At 40.8% G+C, this 21,535-nt stretch overlaps 1 protein-coding gene across 1 annotated transcript in view; it reads left to right on the forward strand.

The window, feature by feature from the left end:
* The first annotated feature begins 269 nt into the window (after positions 1-269).
* Positions 270-21,535, forward strand: part of foxk2b (forkhead box K2b) — a 32,898-nt gene continuing 11,632 nt past the window's right edge. The window contains exons 1-2 of the mRNA XM_079564442.1: positions 270-994; positions 19,332-19,526. Coding sequence (XP_079420568.1) covers positions 690-994; positions 19,332-19,526 — 500 coding nt within the window. The 5' untranslated portion in view covers positions 270-689. The remainder of the gene's footprint in view (positions 995-19,331; positions 19,527-21,535) is intronic.

Consider the following 21,535-nt stretch of genomic DNA (forward strand, 5'->3'; position numbering starts at 1 on the left):
TCATATCGCTAAGAATTATGGGATTAGCATAGCAGCAATTGTAAACTAATGGAGATTTAAAAAGTTAAAACTAGAGTTATTATTCACATTAAAACACTTGGACACCACAGTGTGTTAGATTAAATATTGTTTCACGGCTATTTTCTCCACTTTTTATACTGTTTTTAGCTAATATTAGTCAATGGAATGGTATGCTAACAGCTAAGCAAAGATGGCGTATCTCCATGGCAACTGTGAAATTCCCCGAACTCTGACCCTCTTTCTGTAGATATGTGGATATTTAACAGTGAACGTTTAAAAATTGGTTTGTTTTATTATTATGGGCGTTGACTGACAGCACAAAAAGTCCAATCCTTGCCGTCCCGCTGCACACACGCCCCGTTACTTTGCGAGAACCAATCGCGGGGCCGTACCGCGTCCCTCCGGCCGATCCAATCTTGCGACAACCCCTTTCTCTCAGCGCTGGTGGGCTGGAGCCGCTGTCCCCTCGGCCTCTCGCATGTTCCCCTCGAAATTTTTGTTTTGAATTCGATGCCCCCGTTGTAAGATTCGCTCCCGTAGCACCGCCACCGCCGCCGAGGCCTCACCGACCCCCGTGTGTTTTGTTTACCCCCCCCCTTCGGTCTCGCTCCTCGGTTATTACTATTTTTTTCTTTCTCCCCTCGTCCTCCTTTTAAAAAACTAAAAGCATGGCTGTGGTGAGCGGCGGGTCGTCTGGGCCACTTGCCCGACTGGAGGGCCGCGAGTTCGAGTATATGATGAAGAAGCGGTCGGTGACCATCGGCAGGAACTCCTCGCAGGGCTCGGTGGACGTCAGCATGGGCCACTCCAGCTTCATCTCCCGGCGGCACCTGGAGATATTCACCGCCAGCGACGAGGGCTCGGGCGGCGGCGGCGGAGGGGACTTTTACCTGCGCTGTCTGGGCAAAAACGGGGTGTTTGTGGACGGCGTGTTTCTCAGACGGGGCGCCCCTCCCCTGCAGCTCCCACGAATGTAAGTCCCCGATAAACACGGATAAAGTTTACCCCCCCACGAACGCCCTAATGAAGCCCACATATCCATTCGTGGTGCGGCACGTTGAAAGCCGTTACACTCGCCGCCTAGATGCGGCTCAGCCCTCGTGCGCTCCCGACTCACCCTCGATCCCGTCATTTAACGCACAATAAAGACACCGACGTGCGCTCGCTTTGCTTATAACTGTGTTTTTATTCCGTCTGGCCACGTGCTTTAGCCTGTTAGCCACCAACAAGTCCGCATCCTGTTCGCAGAGCCATTTTCTTTGTTGACATTCTTTAGCAGCATTAGCCTCCTGCGCTAGCTTTAGCCGCATTCCAACTTCTACTTAGCCTCGACGGGGCCTAAAAGAACGACCACAGTCACACTTTTAAGCCTCATTATCCAGTGTTTAGGGTGGTTTGTTTGCCGTATGTTACCACGTCTTCAAATACACCCGGTAACGTGTTTTATTTTATATACCGGGGCCAGCGCAACATGTTAGCTACATGCAGTCAACGTGTCTTTGGGTACAACAAGGCGTTGCTACTGGAGCTTTTTTTTTTTTTCTAAGCAAAACAATAAGTCACCGTTTGCCAGGGCTTACTAGGTCAACAGTAACACACACACACAGGGATATGCAGGGGAACGACGCTACAACTAATCAATAATCCGTCAGAATGCTACATTATGTTGTGTATTTGACTGGAAGCGTGTGCATGTGCGCTGTTGACACTCCTACTGTGACCTTTGCAACAATTCATTCACAATGCCATGTTGAAATATACCAAAATAGTGTTGCACTTTTTGTCAAATTCAGTAAATAAGATCAAAATGAAAGTATGCGTTTGCCTGCAATGAGAATGCTTGTTTGTGCGGTGTAAAGTGTCATTTTTCAGGCAAGCTACAAGATTGAGTGTAAAGACATTGTAGGAGTTGGTCTAATGCAAACCGTATTCACCTGTGGTTGCTTTAAATTAACTATAATGGGATAGAAGGGCTGCACGCTATTATTTAAAATGATCGTTATTGCAATATTATGGTTTGGTTTATTTTGTGCAATTTTACATTCATTTTGTCTTCCAAAATTCACACAGTGTGGATGCTCAAAATGTAGTAGGCTGAAACTTTAGGCTTATAAGTGCCGACTAGGGCTGAACGTTATGGATAAAATTTAATATCTCGATATTCATGCCAGATATCTTGATACGATACAATATAACTACGGGTTTGGTGAAAACAAAGCCTTTTTCCAAAAAATTAGAACACAATACAAAAGAAAATGAAAATCTTTATTGTTTATATCTTGCTTTTTCGATTTTAATATTTTGAATGTTCATATCTTGATATCAATACAATAACAATATATTGTTGATTTGTCGATATTAATATCTTGAATGTTCATATCTCGATATCAATACGATAGCGATATATTGTTGATTTGTCGATTTTAATATCTTGAATGTTCATATCTCGATATCAATACGATAACGATATTTCTTTCAGCCTTAGTGCCTTCCCCATATTCAATTCAATATACATTTACATAACATAATAAATTCTAAGGTCTAAATTACATTGACTTTAGATACATGCAAGTCCGTCCTGAGCTGAACAGATATAGATTTTTAGCGATTCAATCATCAGTTTCAAGCTTCAAAATTTGCCCTGAAGAATGTAGAATGAGCCAAAAGAAACAGAACAATTGATAGGACGAAGTATATCTATAAAAGAATCACTGCATCATTAATCTTACTTTTGAAGATGATAATTGGAGATTAATCACGGGTTTACACTGTAGTTCTTTCTGGTATAGGTTCCAATACCAATATCTAGTGTTGTTTCTAATTATTAAATTCAAAATAATTATCTTTTGGTCCTGTTATTTCCCTGTTGTCATTCCCATCTCCACTACAGTCCCCCCCCCCCTGTAAACAGCAACTAGCCATCACAATATTCACATAAACCTCCAAAATATGGCAAAAGTCTTCCTCCATCTTACTGAAGTTTATATATTTTCTTTGCAACTTGAGCCTAAAAATGGGCTAAGGTTCAGTTTTCATCATGCATTTTAGCCTTGTTTTGGTCACGAATTTGTCTTCTTTTTAAGTCTTGTTTTGACACACGTGCTGACACCTTTGACTTTGTAGATATAGCCATTTGTCTTTGTTTTCTTTTGTTAGCAGTGCAGCAATAGCCACAAAACAAAGTACAAGGGAGTTGAAAGTTTACATAAGTGGGTTGTTCATTTCCTAGAGCAAGTTTTCCGTTCAGAAATGCCCCAGGTTAAAATACTACTAATGGAGTTTGAGGACGATGGCCTTATGTCCTCGTTCGCTCTACCACGAGGCTTGTTTTTCAGCTTTCTCACATTGTAAACAAACTTCCCTGTATCTCGTATCTTGGTAGCTAACCGAGTAGCAGTTAGCTGTAACCACACACAGACACACACATGCTTGTGAATGGAGCCCTGAAACGTAAACAAATGCAGAGCCAGGTCCCGCCCTGCAGCCGACACCAGGAAATGGAGAGAAACTTTGGCCTGGGTTGGAATCGGCCAATGCCCTCGCAGCTTTCCACACTGACTGTTTGGAGTTAAACTGTTGGCAAGCCCAGTTTCTGCCTGTATTTATTTAACACGCAAACACAAGGAGGAGCGTAGTACAATGGAGTCATATATCCGTATTATGTATCGATGCGAGGTGCTGCTGCTGCAAAATGGCGCAAGTCGAGGCAGAACCATTTATCAAAGTCGCAATTTTAACGCGGTCACAATAAGCAAGTTGCCAAGTCTGCAAGTTTTTAAGTAATATTAGGTCTCCATTGGGCCCTATTATGTATAAAAGCTGCTTATCCGGTATTTACTGACTTTAAATATGAATTTCTTGGAACATAGTGACACGGCTCGACGAGTTTTTACAGCACAAGTTTGTCGAGAGTAGAAAATGAGGGTCTAAAGCTAATTAATCTTCCATATTTATTATTCAAAAGTTGCCGTTGTTGCTATCCAATTTCATTTTGAATGTTAAAATTTCCCCTCTTTCGTCTGTTGGAGTGTTTGCAAATATTAAGAATGTATATGTTTATTTGGCACAGATTTCTTTAGCGTTTGTAACATTAAAAATATAGATACAGACGGCGTTGCATCATCGAAGGGGGCGTGGCTTCGTCAAGGGGGAAAGGATTATTTTGGAAAACACAATCTTCCACTCTTTTAGCCATTTTCTGGTGGAATATGAACTTATTTACCACACATACATTAAATCAAGTGTAAATCGGGTCCATATGGATATTTTCTCACAGCAGATTGTTTAGTAGAAGTGAAAAAACGGCTGTTATAGCTAGCACTAGCTATCCGTTAGCATTAGCACGACTGTTATTTATATATTTTTGTGCTGTTGAACCACTTTGCTCCTCTCCATGTCTTTGTTTCTTTATTTAAACTATATTCATAATTCAGCATTTGTCAAAGTAGTTTTTGAATAATTAGAGAAAGTTTAGATTTTTCTCTAAACTTTCTTTAACTGTTTTCAAACATGACCATTCCAGAAATGCCGTCTGTGTCTATACGTTTGTTAAGTGACGTCACGACTTCCGCTTCCTGGTCCTAGCAGACCGGAAAATAAAAAAAACATTAAAAACTCTTAAAAACAACCATCAATATTTCTGAAACTCAGCGGAGAGTTACTGAACCTACTTATTTCTCAGACTCATTAGCCAAAAATGCCGCACCTACTGCTAAGAAAGTAATATTAAAGTCGCTACTTCCGGGGTTAGCGTAGCTGCTGCGCCGTTAGCATTTTTCTCTGCTAACCCGGATGTAACAATTTTAGTAAATAATACTTTTTTGGCATTTTCAGCTATTGGGCCTGATAAATACGAATGTACAGTAACTCTCTGTTGAGTTTCAGAAATATTGATTGTGGTATTCGCGTTTTTTTGTAGTTTCTTGTACATCTGCGAACCCGAAAGTAGAGCTGTGACGTCACCAGTTAACAAACATAGTATTTGTGAATTCAAATGGCTTTTAAAAAAAACCCGTTACATTTAACTTGCTGCTCTGGCAATATTGCAGTAGTGAATATGTCCAGCTCCAGCACACCCCTTTCGTTTGTGGAATCGCTGCAGATCTATGGCTGTAAATGAAGTCAGTTTTCTCATCGTGGCGGATGTTTGTGTTTCTTTTATTTTCTCAGCCTTTGACCCTCGGAGGCTCTGCCCTGGATGTTATTGTCACATGGTGCTGCTCTGTTTTGACTTGCGAGATATATTACGAGAGCACACACAGCTCTGGGCATTTATTTTTGTGTTTTTTTAGAATTTGTGTTAAATTTCCATCTCCGGCTTTGTAAAAGTGTCCACAACAACAGAAACTAGTTCACAATTTGACTTTTTTCCCCCCCCTCGCAATATGATTCTCTCACAAATCACAATTATCAGCTTGGGGGTTTGGAATCGACGGGTCTTTAGCGAGTGCTGTGGTGCTGTGGAGGTAAAAGCTCACGTTGCAGGTTTGTGTTAATGGTGCTGCAGTGGACAGAATTACCTTTTGTTTCAGCAAGCGTATATCTGCTCTATTTGAATGCCGTATTTTCCGGACGATAAGTCGCTCCAGAGTATAAGATGCACCAGCCAAAATATGCCGAATGAAGAAAAAAACTAGGTGTCTGATATGTTAGCGTCATATAAACAGTTCAGATAACTATAGAATAAAGAACATACCAAACCATCTCAGTCCAAATCACTAAATCCATTGAAATCTTCACCCTCGGTGTCACTTCTGAACAATCGCCAGGGCTACGACCTGGGCACGGAGGCGTAGCTGCACCTTTGACAAGCCTCTCCCGGCAGCACGTTTTTCAAGCTCTCATTTGCGGACTCGTTCCTCTAACTGTGGCCATCGAGCTTTTAGCCCGTGAATAGCTTTGTTTTGTTTTCTTCTCTAAGACTCACCTCCGCTTCTCGCTCGCGGCAAACTTTATTTCTGCGGCTCGATTAGCCTGCAGTGCCCTCTGGTGGCATGTGAAGTTATGTATTTGAATTTTTAAAAATAAGGGGGGAAAAATCACATTAGTCGCTCCCCAGCCAAACTATGAATAAAATGTCCCTTATAGTCCGGAAAATACGGTAAACATTTAAGGTCAGTTGGAAACAAGCAGCAAATCTTAAAATATCAATCTGAAATGTATTTTAACTGAAGTTTGACTGGAAGATGTACCCGGCGGGGGATGCATGCACTTTGACTGTTGGTCATGACTCAGAGTCAGTCCAAAACTGTGGATCAAAAACATAAAAATAACTGACCATAGATACAGGCGGCATCTCTGGAATCTCCCATATCTCCCAGTGAAATGACCATGTTTATAAACCATTAAGGGGGGAAACAATTTGGAGAAAAATGTAAACTTTTTTTTCACTTCTACTGAACAATCCGGAAAATATCCATATGGGCCCGATTTACACTTGACTTTGTTTATGTGTGATAAATAAGTTCATACAGAAAATGTTTTATAAGAGTGGAAAATTGTGTTTCTCTAAAGATTGTATTTTCCCCCTCGGCGAAGCCACACCCCCTTCTATAACGAGATGCCGTCTGTATCTATACGGGTTCATTTCAGACAATAATGTTTTAGGTTGACCAGGGAAGCATGATCACATCCACATTGCCATAAAAAAAAATGCAATCTTCCCTCCCCAATAGAAGCATAATCGCAGTTTGCTAAAATCATGTTTATGTTGCTCTTTCAGGTCAGAAGTTCGAACCTGCTCTTGGCCTCAGACTCATGTTTTCTCTGTTGTGTTTTGCGTCGTTTGAAAGGAGCGGGAGCTGCAGGTCGCAGCCTGCTCTGAGGCGCTCGCCGACATGTTGTGAAACTCTCCATTTTCCAAACAAACATTCACTCGTTTGTTAAACTCGGCCCATTTCCAAAAGGGTTGAGCTAATTAGGAAAAACGGCTAATTAAAATGGTCTGCCTTTTTACCTTGCAGCTATTCATGTTCTCAAACATGCATAATAAATCACCAAATCACCGTTATCCTAATATTATAAATTGACACAAGGAGATCCAAGAGGCTAAAATCATTACGGTTTTGCTTCTCTGCTAACACTGCCAAACTAAAAAAGGCATGGTAACTTAACGTTAAGTTTTAATCCTATTTTTTTTCTCATTTCAGCCTCATCCTGGCCTCAATTTGGCATTTTTTTGGGCACAATTCCTGAAAAATCAAACAAAAAATGTTTAAATTTTTTGTCTGATTGCGATATTCAAGACGGCTATCAAATATTGCAATTTTTGTCATATCTTAAAGCCCTTTCGCTAGGGATGCACTGATACTGTTATCGGGTATCGGGCTGATACCACATGCTTGTACTCATACTCGTTCTCATTCATGACAGGACACACCGCTCCACAGAGGAGAGAAAAGAGCTACAAAATGGAGAATTCTTTAGTGTAAATCCAATATTCCACATAGAGCTGACTTTATTACAGACTACACTCCCAAAATCGGAGTCTGTGCTGGATTTAACCGGAGCTAAATGTTGTTAGTGCTGCAGCGTCTGCAGTGATTACAGCATACAGGCTAATGTTGCTACCTAGCCGCTAACTCACGGCTAACAGTTCTGGTTATTCTTACGCCCCTGGTTTTGCCCAGGGGCTTATTCATCTGAAAACCTCACCCAGCGACCAGAAAGAAATCCAAAATAAAGAGATACAGCATGTCCATATTGAGCAAAAATGAGCTGCAGCAAAACAGTCAAAATGCTGAAGCTACTGGATAAGTTGCTATAAACACACGAGAAAATCCACACAGAGCTGAAGTAAAGGCGAAAAGAGACCATTTATCTGCAGTAATAAGTAACATCTCAATACTATTGTTAAAAATAGATAAATGAATAAAGCACAAGCATTGAGGAGCTTTTGGACATGAGCTGTTCTGTTCATCATGGACAGTGCAATACAAATTAAAAATAATATTGAATGAAAATAAATAAAATGTCATCTGTTCAATTCTGATATAACTTCTCTTAAAAGTAGACATTTAAATGAGTAAATGAACTAACCAATCTGCTGTGAAAAAGTCAGTCTATAAACCATCTGTTCACTTCAAAAAGTATGTAAAAGAACATGCCCTGTATTCGGTTTTGGCTAGGGCTGCAACTAACGATTATTTTGGTAATCGATAAATCTACCGATTATTTTTTACCATTAATCGATTAATCGCTTGGCTGTGAAAGGTGCATGGAAATTGTAATTTTTCAATTTTTTTTTTATCACATAGAGCTAAAGTGTCGGCGCTTGAGGACATGTTGATGGAGTAAACTTAAAGTAAACGTTTGTGGGAGGCTATTTGTGCTAATTCTGCTTACTGATTGGACGAGACAAAGACGGATATTTATAAAATTTTACAATGTACAAAACACTGCAGACCCTAACTTTAAAAACAAAGTAAGTTTTCATCCACATTACATCATTTACATGTCTTTTTTGCTCTATTTTAGTCTGTGTTTACTAGAAAACGATTAATCGATTACTGAAATAGTTGACAACTATTTTAGTAATCGATTAGTTGTCGATTAATCGATTAGTTGTTTCAGCCCTAGTTTTGGCAAGTACTTAAATCAAAGCACTCGTATCGGTTTTAGAAAAAGTGGTGCATCCCTACCTTTCGGCCTATGGATAAAAAATAGTATCGCAAGCTCCCATTAAAGTGAATGTTAAAGCACCTCTATCGCCTCTTAAGTGACGTCTTCCTCGGGCGTAAACAGCGGTGGTCGCTAAGGGCAGCGAGCAAGAATCTGTCACTGGAATGTTTAAATAAAGACCTCTGTCAGGGAAGAGTATAAATAAAGGCGACAGGAAGCGCTCGGTGGGAGAGGACACGTCTGGAACTGATTCAAGGAGGAAACAATGGAGTTCAAGCCGACGCCACTGAACTGGAATGAGACTTTAACAATGCTCAGTCTGTTTAACGTTTTTGTCTTTAATAAGTGTTTTGCCCAAGGACACAACACCCAGTTCTGTCTTGGATATAACGCTGTATCAACAAAGTACGTTCCTTTTGAATTCAAACAACAATCGTTTAGAATCGGTTAGAAATTGCGATATTGATCTAAAACAGTGGAAACAAGTGAATGCCCTCTTAGCTCCTTCCATCTCGACCTCTTGCTCCACTTTGCTGTGCAGCTGTTGCAGAAGAAAAGAGTAGATTGGGCCTCGTGTGGCTGTAGTGGAGCCATGGCAAGGGTTTTTCCCCCACAATGAGAGGATTAAGCTTTGCAAGATATGGGAGAGATGTGAAAGTATTTCCTGGATACGTAGAATCTCATGTGGAGCGTTCTCTGAGCGGCCACAGCCACTGGGGTAGATTCAAAGAACACTCAAAGATGTGTGAGTGGTGGGTAGACAACATGGTATAAACCTCCTAATATTAGATTTTTGCAAGGTGCCGCATTCGTGTTGAATTCTTCCACTTTTAAAACCGGATCCGAGTTGCCAATGACGAACTTTGTGTTTTGATCAAATCGTATCAGTAAAAGTTGTTTTTGCTGCAAAATGAATCAAACCCAATCTTTTGTTGCCATTTCCCGAGCACTACTCTATGGGGTATTTAGATCCGCTGCTGAAACTTTCATGTAGAAGAAGTATTTGATAAAACTCGCCTTTGATACGTCCATCTTTTGCGCTAAATTTATCCGGGCGTTTGAACGAGCTGAAGGCAGTTCTCGGCTATTTCTGGCGGCCCCGCGTTGTGTTTAAGAGCCGGGAGAAAAGCGTCTGCGAGGCCAAGAGAAAGAGAAAGCAGCTTGTTTAGACTAACGCCGTTTGATTCAGTGAAAAAAAAAAAAAAAAGTGCTTCTTTACAAAAAGAAAAATCTCGTCTTGTGTTGGCAGTGGCCTCGCATTCCTGAACCGTTTCTCAACTAATGGAGGGCAGGAACATGAATGGAGCATGTTGCAATCGGAAAGAAAAGGAATGGCAGCAATGACGCAAAGTGTGGTGCGGAATCGACCTTTGTGAGCTTTTAACCGTGTTATAGCTTTACTCAAAAAGTTCATTCTTTATCACTCCTTACTGTCTTTTCTCTACATAGATATTATTTCAAACCTAGAATATGTGAAAGGCCAAAGCTGAGGTGCCCAAAAGCAGGTTTCTAGGCCATGTTTATGCAAGTTATGTCCATTTAAATCTACACCTTTCTTTATTATGGCCACAGAATGAAATTTAACAGAACTAAACCTTTTAATTATGGTTAAAAAAACAACCCAACTATGATTGAGGGCAATGAAATGCAATTGTTTCTTTCTTTTACCCTGCATTTGACCCATGTTTCAGTTGGGGCGACCCGTCAGGAGCAGTGGGCGACCGCAGACACGGCTCCAGATCCTGAGCTAGGTTCGTACCTGGCTGGAGGATTAGCCTATTGCACCTGTTAAACGGATGTTTCAGGATTTTTGACGTAGGGCCTCATTTCCTAGTTATCCAGAGTGTTGCTGATTTCTGGAGATATTTTTTTTTTGTAATTCATGCAGTTCTTATATTTGAAGAGTTTCGTGGCGCTAGGCTAGTGCAAGGCTAGGGCATTTCTATGGTATCAGCTAGCCTGAATTAAAAACAATCTGACCCGCTCCACAGAGCACCTGAGGCAAATCACTTATAACACCAGACTAACCATATAAATGTCTGTTATTATATTTAATTATATTAATTATATATTAATAGAATCATTTCAACCATTTTGCATTCAAAACAACTTTTATTTGAGCAGCATCAGCTTCGTGGTTGTATAAGCTACGCAGCAGCGGAGTGATCTGCAAGAAAATGGTCCCTCAAAATGCGATCATTCATATGATGCAATGTCAATTTTATTTATAAAGCACATTTAAAAATAACCATAGTTGACCAAAGTGCTGTACAAGAACTAGGGCTGCTCGATTATTGAAAAAATAATAATCACGATTATTTTTGTCATAATTGAAATCACGATTATTCAAACGATTATTTGTTGCCTTTAAAAAAATCCATCCAAAAAGTGACAAAAATTCAACAAAAAAAGACAAAAATCCAGCATAAAAAATGACAAAAATCCAGCAAAAAATGACAAAAATCCAGCAAAAAAAGACAAAAATCCAAAAATTAAAAAATTTAAAAAAAAAAAATTGAAAAAAAAAATATTGGAAAAAAAATTGAAAACAATTATAATCGTTTTTTTGCGATTATGCTAATTTTGTAATCGTTTACTGTTGTAATCGAAATCGTAATCGAATTTCGATTAATTGCACAGCCCTAACAAGAACAGTAACAATATGTACAATAAACACAATAAAACTTAAACACAGGTAATAAAGGCACAAACTGTGTCTGGTCTACATGGAACCGAAGGCCAAAGCAAAAAGATGAGTTTTTAATTTGGTTTTAAACTCCTCTACAGACTGAGCCGAGCGCACATGTAGAGGAAGGCTGTTCCAAAGTTTAGGGGCCGCCACTGAGAAGGCTCGGTCACCTCTGGACACACGCCTGGATTTAGGAACAGACAAAAGGAGCTGGTCTGCAGGCCTCAGAGCTCTGGAAGGACAGTAGAGCTGCAGCAGTTCTGACAGATGGTCAGTTATATTCCAAAAGTCCACACAGACATTTATATGGTTAGTCTGGTGTTAAAATCTGGAACGTAAACTTGGAAATGGAATCGGGGCTTGAGTGAATTGTTACATCCCTAGAAAGATCCCATCCAGGTGGGAATCGAACCTGGGACCTTCACGCTGCACTACAGTACCTATATACTGCACTGTGATTAACTTGCAGCATGAACTGGACTGAACTGTGAGACAGCGCTACACCCCTTCTGATGATGAATTTCCTGTTTGGAAAGCGTTTATCTAACGAACCTTGAACGCCTTGAAGCCTTCACCTGATGGAACCTCACCCACATGGCCCACGCGGGTCCACCCGGTCTGAGGTAGAATACAGAGTGGCTAGAATAGCACATGTAAAGGATATTAAGCAGGTTTACGTTGTGATTTTCTGTCCAGTACAACAGGGGTAGGCAACGTCAGGCCCGGGGCCCTCCAGCACACAACCTGTGGTCCCCAAGATGATTTAGAGAAATATCATTGTTCAAATCAGAGATCAAGTACCGGTAAAGTAGTCTGAAAATGCAAGAAATAGTGTCAGTATTTTAATGTCCTGTCAGAACATCCCACTTGGTCATATATAATGTTAAACAGTAATTCTCTACTGGCGGGTTGGGACCCAAAACTGGGTCACGTAATCATTTTCAGTGGGTCGCGAGACTATAGGGAACTTTAATTCAATATTTTCCATCTGAAACTGCATGGAAACACTCACTGTGTCTGTTATAATGAATGTTATTGGGTTGTTTTGATCATAATTTCAGTCTTAATGGGAAATCTACGGCTTGTTCAACACAAACTTGTGTGGAAAATACAATATTTTATACGACAAATTACAGTTTTATTTGGGTCCTCGGCTCGTCATCCGAGGGTAATGGTGGGTCCCAAAGCCCTGCCACCTGAGAACTGATGTAAAACATTGGCATTTGCTGAAAATAGTTCTTTACTTGAGGGCAGGGTTAGGCAACTTTGCGTCGTGGAGGGACAATTTTCATCAAAACACCCAAGGGCCGAACCTCAACATTGTAGCCTAAAGTAAAGAACTATTTTCAGCAAATGCCACTGTTTTACATCAGTTCTCAGGTGGCAGGGCTTTGGGACCCACCATTACCCTCGGATGATGAGCCGAGGACCCAAATAAAAGTGTTGTTTATCAAAGCTTATAAAATATTATATTTTCTACACAAGTTTTTGTTGAACAAGCCGTAGATTTCCCATTAAGACTGAAATTATGATCAAAACAACCCAATAACATTCATTATAAGACACAGTGAGTGTTTCCATGCCGTTTCAGATGGAAAACATTGAATTAAAGTTCCCTATAGTCTCGCGACCCACTGAAAATGATTCCGTGACCCACTTTTGTGTCCCAACCCGCCAGTAGTGAATCACTGTTTAACATTATATATGACCAAGCGGGCTGTTCTGACAGTACATTAAAATACTGACACTATTTCTCGCATTTTCAGACTTTAACAGGTATCTGATCTCTGATTTGAACAATAATATTTCTCAAAATCATCTTGGGGCCAGAGGTTGTGTGCTGGAGGGCCGGATTCGTCCCCCGGGCCTGACGTTGCCTACCCCTGCTTTAGGCTACAATGTTGAGGTCCCTTGGGTGTTTTGGGAATGATGACATCGTCCCTCGCCTCCCCCTGCAGTCCAACCTGCTGGAGTTGATCCAGAGCGCAGAGCCAGACCCTTTCCTCACAATAGAGCCTCGCGACCCACTGAAAACGGCTCAGCGACCCACTTTTGGCTCCAATTCCACAAACTAAAACCCACTAGTCTAAACTGCAGCATTCGCAGTTCCTCTAAGGCCACACTGAGACTTGATTTAGTTCTGTGCACTAAGATCGCACAGTATTACCTAATTGATGAGCTAATTGCGAGCGTTGAAATGGCGTTTAATCTTTCGTCCCTTTTCTGAACCTCTCTCCGTAAATAGGCCACAGTCTGTCGCCGCGGAGCCGGATCTTTGTGTGAAACACCTCGCTGCACTCGGCGCCGCTGCCAAAACGGGGCCAGCCTCGTCAAAACCTGCCTCCGCAATTCAAATTAAATTACCGCCGCATTATCTCCGGCAGCTAATTAACCGGGCCGCACAGGGGAGCGCTTTGAAACGGGGCTTTCAGACGCCGCGCCGACAATGGAAGCTCAGGCCTCCTCTGTTTGAAGAATTAACGTGTATCGACAATTTCGACCAACCACAAAGGAGCAGGAGCTGGTGGTGTCTGAAGCTTTGTAAAGGGCCAAGTTATAAAAGCATTAGGAATAATCTGGCGAGATGCCAGTGGCTCCAGCAGAATAAGGTGAAAGTCTTGTTAGTTCCATCTCCGTCTCCTGACCTCAGTATCATTGAACCACTGTGGGGAGAGCTCAAACATGCAGGTCATGATAAACAGCCCAGGAATTTATTGGAAGTGGAGGCTTTTGCCAAAAGGAAAGGGCTGCTTTACCATCAGAAAAATAAAGAACCTCATCCACAACTACACAAAAGTCGCCGAGCTGTCGTCGATGATAAAGGAGGAAATACACAGTACTAAGAGCCGGGGTATGTCAACTTTTGATCAGGGTCATTTTGGTACTTACTTTTTGTCATTACGATTTAAAATGAAGGGGCGACTGTGGCGCTGTTTGTAAAGCGTGTCGTCTTGTATCGGAAGGTCGTGGGTTTGAATCCCAGCTCCCACAATTGCACGCTGCCGTTCTGTCCTTGGGCAAGACACTTCACCCACCTTGCCTCCAGTGTCTGCGTACACTGGTGTCTGAATGAGAGGCTGAATGGGTGACTGGTTCCTTACTGTAAAGCGCTTTGGCCTGATAAAGGTAGAAAAGCGCTGTGTAAGTTGAGTCACTTTTTCAAGGCGAGACACTGCAGGTGAATAGGGAAAAAATGCATATTTACAGATATCAATTTGAAACTTTTGCTGTCGATCACTGGCATAAATGTGAGAAAAAAATACATTGCAAGTTTTCTGTCATTTTATCTTTTCATATAAGAACAAGGTGTTTTATGCCTAAAAATGTCCCAAATTTCCCATCTTTTTGGCAACGAAATCTGAATAATGGATAGAGCTACATTCAAATGTATGGTTTCATTTTATTGATGAATGAGTTACCAAGACTTTCTCAGAGGGGATTTTGGATTTCTTGTTTAGGTTTAAAATAAGCTGTTTTTTAGTGGAAAACTTTGTAAAAATGTAATTTTTGCCTTATTTTTTGACATTCAAAACTTAATAAATGGGGGATAGTAAAAAATCCCTCTGAAAAAATCTTCCAAATATTGTTCAGTCCAAGGCTGGAAAATGTGAAGTCTTTAGGTCCGACTGACGTGGACATAGTGTCGCCACAATGACAGAAAAATGTGTTTGTAGAAAAAGGCCCTTGAAATTGCATTGTCCCATATAAGTCTATGGGGGAACATTGAATCAGCGTAATATTTAAACATGTTTTTGTGAAGATTAGGCATATTTTCTGTTTCCGGGTGAAAGCTTATATGTTCAGAGAACAATTTGGCCAAAAAACCTGAAAACTGAAAAAAAATTAGTTTTGCCTGTAGTGTCTCCCCTTAAAAAGAGCAAACTCAGATGTTTCAGCATAAATGGCTTCACACAAACAAAAAATCCTGCTAGGGTATGTAAACGTAAGACGACAACTGTATGCAAGTCCTCATTTGAACGCTAAGAACCTCCAGAGTTGACTCACTGAGCTTTAGCTGCTGAGACCTGCACCAGCATAAGGACCTGAATGAGAAGCTGGGACTGTGGAGTTAAGAGAGAATTCATTTTTGTTTTGCCTTTAGTTTGACCCGTGTTTGATTTACCTCAGATTTGAACACAAGGTCAGTGGTTCCCAACCTTTTTTCCCCTTGCTCTTCAGACTTGGATTGTGGCGTTGAAATGGTTTGTTGTCACTACAGTTTCTCCTGCCGCCGTGAAACATGAGCGCAGTGACGTGGTAAAGATGAAGGTGTTGTTTCTGGTTCTTGAGCTTCTTTTGAAATTCACCGTCTTACATTTGTTTAGAGTCAAACAAAGTCTGACGTCAAACAGTTAATTTGTGAAATGATGTGGAGCACGTCCTGCCTGTGTCTGTGCTATTCCTCTTTAGACCTGAGAGTTCCTCATTTATTTCCACTTCTTTATTTTCTTTATATAGGGTTATTTGTCTGAATTTTATTGAGATTACGTTAACATAGGGCTGCACAATTTTGGGGAAGAATGTAATTATTCTGAGCTCGTGTTTGTTAGAGCTCTAAACCAGAGTTTCCCATTTCAATATTAGTTTTAATGCTTTAAGTAAAAGGTTTATTAACCCCTTAACTCCCACCTGAATCGAGCACATTTTCTCCAGTTTGGCTTTACCCCAGTCCAAAAGCTTCTGGAAAAAAGCTGTGAAAATAGCAACAAAACTGAGACGAAAACAATGATGGAAATGTGACAAAAAAGTGGGAGAACATTGACAAAAAAGTGACGAAAAAATGATGAAAAAGTGGCAAAAATGTCACAAGAAATTGACGAGAAAATGATGAAAAAATTTACCAAAAAAATGACAAAGATGTGACAAAATGTGACAAAAAAATGACAAAAATGTGACAAAAAAATTACAAAAATGTGACAAAAGTGAGTTGAATACCCAACAAAAAAATGATGGAGAAAAAAATGTGATGACGTGAGGAAAAAGATCCTCTCGGTTCAGGTGGGAGTTAAGAGGTTAACTTAATTTTATATTTACTGTATTTTCTCTATGAAATGTAAACATAAACACCATATAACAAAGCTCCTAAGAGTGAAAAAAACATCTTCAATAAAAATAGCCTAGAAAAAAACTAGGGCAGCATTTATATAAATATAAATATTTATATAAATATAAATTGCTCAGTTATTGAGATTGCATGTTTCTTTTTGTCAACTTGAAATATCCCAATATGCTCGATTTGGTCTAATTCTATATCTCATTCAATAATATATCGATACATCTTAAATGTGGATATATCGCCCAGCCCTGGTCTAAACTAAACCAACAGGAATGAAGTTTACATTTCTTTGAAAATAGTGACATTGCTTTCATTCAAGTTTATAAAAAAATATGGTCAATTATGCTTCAATTGGCGGTTAAGCCGACAAGTTCTGCAATGTTTATGTCAATATTACACACATTTTTCTGCTTAAATTGTTTTCTATTGTGTCTAAACTGCTATTCAAAAGTATTAAGTGATGAAAAGAGACTCGTTGCCACCTGTACAAACCTTGAATCAGGTCATTTCAATCATCGTCCTGTTTTTGGTTTGTGTTTCCTTTAGTCTATTATATTGTTCTCAGATATTGTATTTGCAGCCCTGACTTAAGGCGGCGGTTCTGCGTTTATCTGGCGCTGAATGTGCAGATGTGGCCTGTCACACGCCGCCTGCTCCTCTGTGGATATTAAGTCATAATTTTACCGAGCCGCTGCTTTGTGTTTGTTAATCACATTCAGCGCTGAAACAGGAGACGGGCTGTTAACAAGGGATTCAGCTGTAAACGCCTCACGGTGCTGTCGTTACAGGCAAAACAGAGAAGACGGCCCCAGTGACGCATTCAAAACGGTGGCATTTTCTGTTTTAGAAAAGCTTGTTTGGGTTTGGAGGTTCTTTAGGAGTAAATCACACCTCATTTACAAACTTAAACTTATGCATTGGTTCATATATTTATCATTACATGGAGTTATCCTGCAGCACACGGCTCGTCTTCCTCTCTGTGCAGGACATGGACGTTTGAATCCAGTCCGAGGTCAGTTTATTGACAGGAGTTTCTGTGATCTGCTGGCAGGGCGGCCCGGGACTCTGAATGGAGTGATTAGCGCGGTTAACCCAATGCTTGGTTATAGACGGAGATATTAATTTCACTGTAGTGTACATCCACGATCATAACTATGGCTGAAATACAAACAAAAGCACACGTTGGAGCGCATGTCACCGTCTCTCCACTTGCTATCAGTGTTTATTTCTGCAGAAAAGTACTGAGAAGGTCCTGTAAAATGCGGAGTTGGACCACTGGTGAATGTTTAGGTGTACAAAAATGTATGGGGGCCATCTCAGTCTGTCTTTTAAATGTTTTGAATGGATTTTCCTATTTCTCTTCCTCAGAACAACAAAATTTGCCCAATTGCAGGCTAATGCTAATGCTAAACACAGAAGCACCTGCTGTACCCACTGAAACTACATTTCTTGCAGATATTGATGAAATAAGTTAGAACAGAAACATACTTGGATTTACACATTAAAGAATTAGTAACAGGAATGACGTGACATATTTGACCCCCCCTCTCCAAATGTCCACAAACAGTTCATAGAGTAAAATATGGAAGAGTGTGAGAGTCACTGATTGGTTTACATCTTTGGAAAGTCTCTTCTGAATGAAACAACTTCTTGATTCTGATGTCGTTGGACTGAACCATTAATATGTGGAGAGTTTTTGTAGTTTGGTAACAGGAATGACAAACATTCAGGGACACACATAAAACTGCAAATATTTCATAGAAATCAGATTTGTTTTAAACTTAAAAATAGTAAAATAATGAGATCTCTTAGTGGACAATGTAATGAACTGATTCTTTTGTCGTTCTAGCTACAATTTACACATTTTATACCTTATTAAAGATGAAAAATCACAGGTCAAAAACCCATTTTTATTCTCTTTTCTTAAAGGGACTATAGTATACAGAGTTTAAAAATGTTAAAATTAAGTTTTTTTCCTCCCCCTACATGTTAAATATTAATTAATAAACAGGAGACTAGTCTGGCGACCCTGTCGTAGAAAAGCTACTGCTTGAGGCGGGACTAATGTGGGACAACCGAAGCGCATAGCAGCCAATGAGAACATAGCAGATGTGACGACAGAAACAGCGACAAGAAAGTTGTAGTCTTTCGGACGTTAACAATGGCGCTCCTGCCACACGGAGTTCAGTAAATGACTTCTGTCGTTCATGTCAGAAAAACTTAAGAATACAAGCAAACCGGAGCATTACGTGAAGTGGTTGCTTGTGTTGAAAAACTAAAAAACAAACGCGCAACAACGGGACGCCCGTTCAGGGAGCTGCTCTGATTGGTCGGTTGGCTCCATATCGCTGCGTCACTTCCTTTGAAAGCGCAATGGAGTGTTGCCAGACCCTCTTCTGTAAAGAGGCGGAGTCTGGTTGGCGAGACTAACATGTTCCAGCCATGTCCTAATGTGTCGAATGAGCTCAGACCTGTTCACCACAACTGCCTCTAAAATCCTGCACTGTCACTCAAGAGGGTGTTGCTTCGGGTCTGAAGTGCCGTCATGCACGAGCTTTATATAGAAGGTGCAGTTACACGTATGACCTGAGGTGGCATCGTTTTGGCGGAGTGACTCAGATAAACCTTATTTTATCGTCTCAAATGTCATTCCTCTTTTTCCGGCACCTTAAGCCACAACAGGACCACATTTTATAGTTTTACACTTGAAATCGCTAGTTTTAGTTTAGTTTTATTTCTCTTGATCACTTCCTGCCTCCAGCTGATGTCACTGATGATGTCAGCAGTTAAAGGGTCTATATCGTGTTCTCTTGTGGGCTAAGCGCGTGTCCCAGCTCTAATATTCACCAAACTGACTGTGCTTAAAGAGAGCCCGTTTGCAGACGTGTTAAAGCTGTGCTGTGACTTACTTTGGCTCTGACCGGCTCGTGTCTCCTCTTCCCGCAGGTGCACGTTTCGATTCCCCAGCACCAACATCAAGATCAACTTCACGGCTCTGTCCAGCGGCAAGAAGCTGAAGCGCGAAGCTCCAGAGAGTCCGATCAAGGCGGTTCAGCCACAGATCTCTCCCCTCACCATCAACATCCCCGAGAACATCGCACACCTGATGAGCCCGCTGCCCTCGCCCACCGGGACAATCAGGTACTCCATCACTACTCAGGAGAAAGTACGTGAAGGAGTGTTGAAGAAAAAGGGCAGACATTAGAAAACATGAAGAGCAGTGTTAATTCAAGGTCTCACATCACTGCTCATTTATCAGCCATTAAACCGCCATTTCAAATGTACATTCTCACGGTATGACTTCATCTATCACAGAAACAATTTAAGAACCGGGAAGAGCAGAATCTCTTTAGTAAACTTCGAAAAGCCCATTGTAAAATCCTCTTTGGTCTGTGTTAATGTGTTGGTCTGGTTAAGAGTAATACACATACAGCAGACTCAGGGCTGTTGTTATTTGAGCCCATGTGAGAAAAGAGGCTCATGGACCTTTTTTTTTTACCTTGAGGCGTCACATGACCTCGGTGTGAGCTTGTGTTTGGTATCGCCAGTACTTGAAGACACTTTTTAGGCCAGATTTCACTCTTTAATTTCTTGCGTTTCTTTTCGCAAAGAACAAAGTAACTTGTTTACCTTAATAAATCCTTTCCTCTGGGGTAAAACAAGTGTTAAAGGAACAGGCCACGGTTTTTCGAGTTGATGTGTACCTGTCTGGTCTTTGTGCCGTGGAAGAGTGTGGTAGCTTCCAACTTCACCCCTGTTTGAAGCTATAGGAATACACTGGGAGAGGCCAAATGCGAACAACATCTTTGGTCGTATTGCGTGACTGAGGGCACGCACAAAGACCAGACAGGTACGCATCAACTCGCCTAAGCTCAGGTAAGTAAGTAAGTAAGTAATCTTTATTTATATAGCACCTTTCACAGGCAAAGGCCACAAAGTGCTTCACAGCACAGTAAAAGCAGAAATTACATACAATATAAAAAGGGGTCACAACAACACAGAAATCACAGCAGCCCAAAAGCAGCTAATTAAAAGCTTGAACAAATAAATGTGTCTTAAGTTCGCATTTGAAAGAATCAACAGAGTCAATAGAGCGCAAAGAGGGTGGAAGATCATTCCAGAGCCTGGGAGCAACAGCCTGGAAGGATCGGTCACCTCTAGTACGAAAACTCGTACGTGGAACCTTTAGCAGATTCTGATCCACAGACCTCAGAGCCCGCGCAGGGGTGTAAGGCTGGACCAGACCACTGATATAAGAAGGAGCCTGACCGTGCACGGCTCTGAAGGCTAGAACCAGAATATATCTCAGTTTGTAAAGATGGTGGCCTGTTCCTTTAATGGGATGATTGGGGTCTTTCATCTCCCCCTGGTGTCTCTGTCAGGAAAACCACCCTTGTTGCTTTTTTAATGACACATTTTTTTTGTGTGTTTGTGATATAACTGTGATCAAGCCACAAAAAATGTGACCAAAAAAGACAAAAGTCGATCTTGGCTCGTCGTCGCTCTCGTGTCACATTGCATTAAGTTGCGTCTTGTATTTTGTTTTTTGTTTTTATTGTATTTGTTTATTTGACACGGACATTGCGCATTAATGAACATTTCTGTAAATGCACCAGAATTGAAGGCTATTGTAGCATCTTTACAGCAGGTTATTGATGTAAATACGAGGTGGATTTTCATAAAACAAGCAGCGTTTTGCAGCCGTGGTCGATTTTATTTTATGTGGCCACTTTATATTTCTATCAGAGTTTCTGACCCAGCCTTGGTTAGTGTTCGTTAGCATTAGCATGCTCCCACTAGCTTTAGCATGCTATTACTAACCGCCAAATTTTGCACGGCGATCGAAAATACATTTAGGTTAAAACTAACTCAGATTGAATTCTCCAGGTACTTACAATGACATACAGCCTGCCCATAAGATTTAGATGGTAAATGTTGTGTTTTTAAGGCTTTGAGAGACAAAACTGGTAGTGAATGTATGTAGCCGATTTCGTATTTTTTCCAGTATCGACTCCAATATCCTATACCGGTATCGGATCGGTGCATTATACTAATAATGTCCCTTTTATTTGCACGTCTGTAAGCGTTTTCTCATCAGGCCTGTTGACGCACAGCTTGTTTGTGTAACCGGCTTCAGAAGGAGAGATGTG

This window comes from Gobius niger (assembly GCF_951799975.1).
Source record: "Gobius niger genome assembly, chromosome: 10".
NCBI lineage: Eukaryota > Metazoa > Chordata > Actinopteri > Gobiiformes > Gobiidae > Gobius > Gobius niger.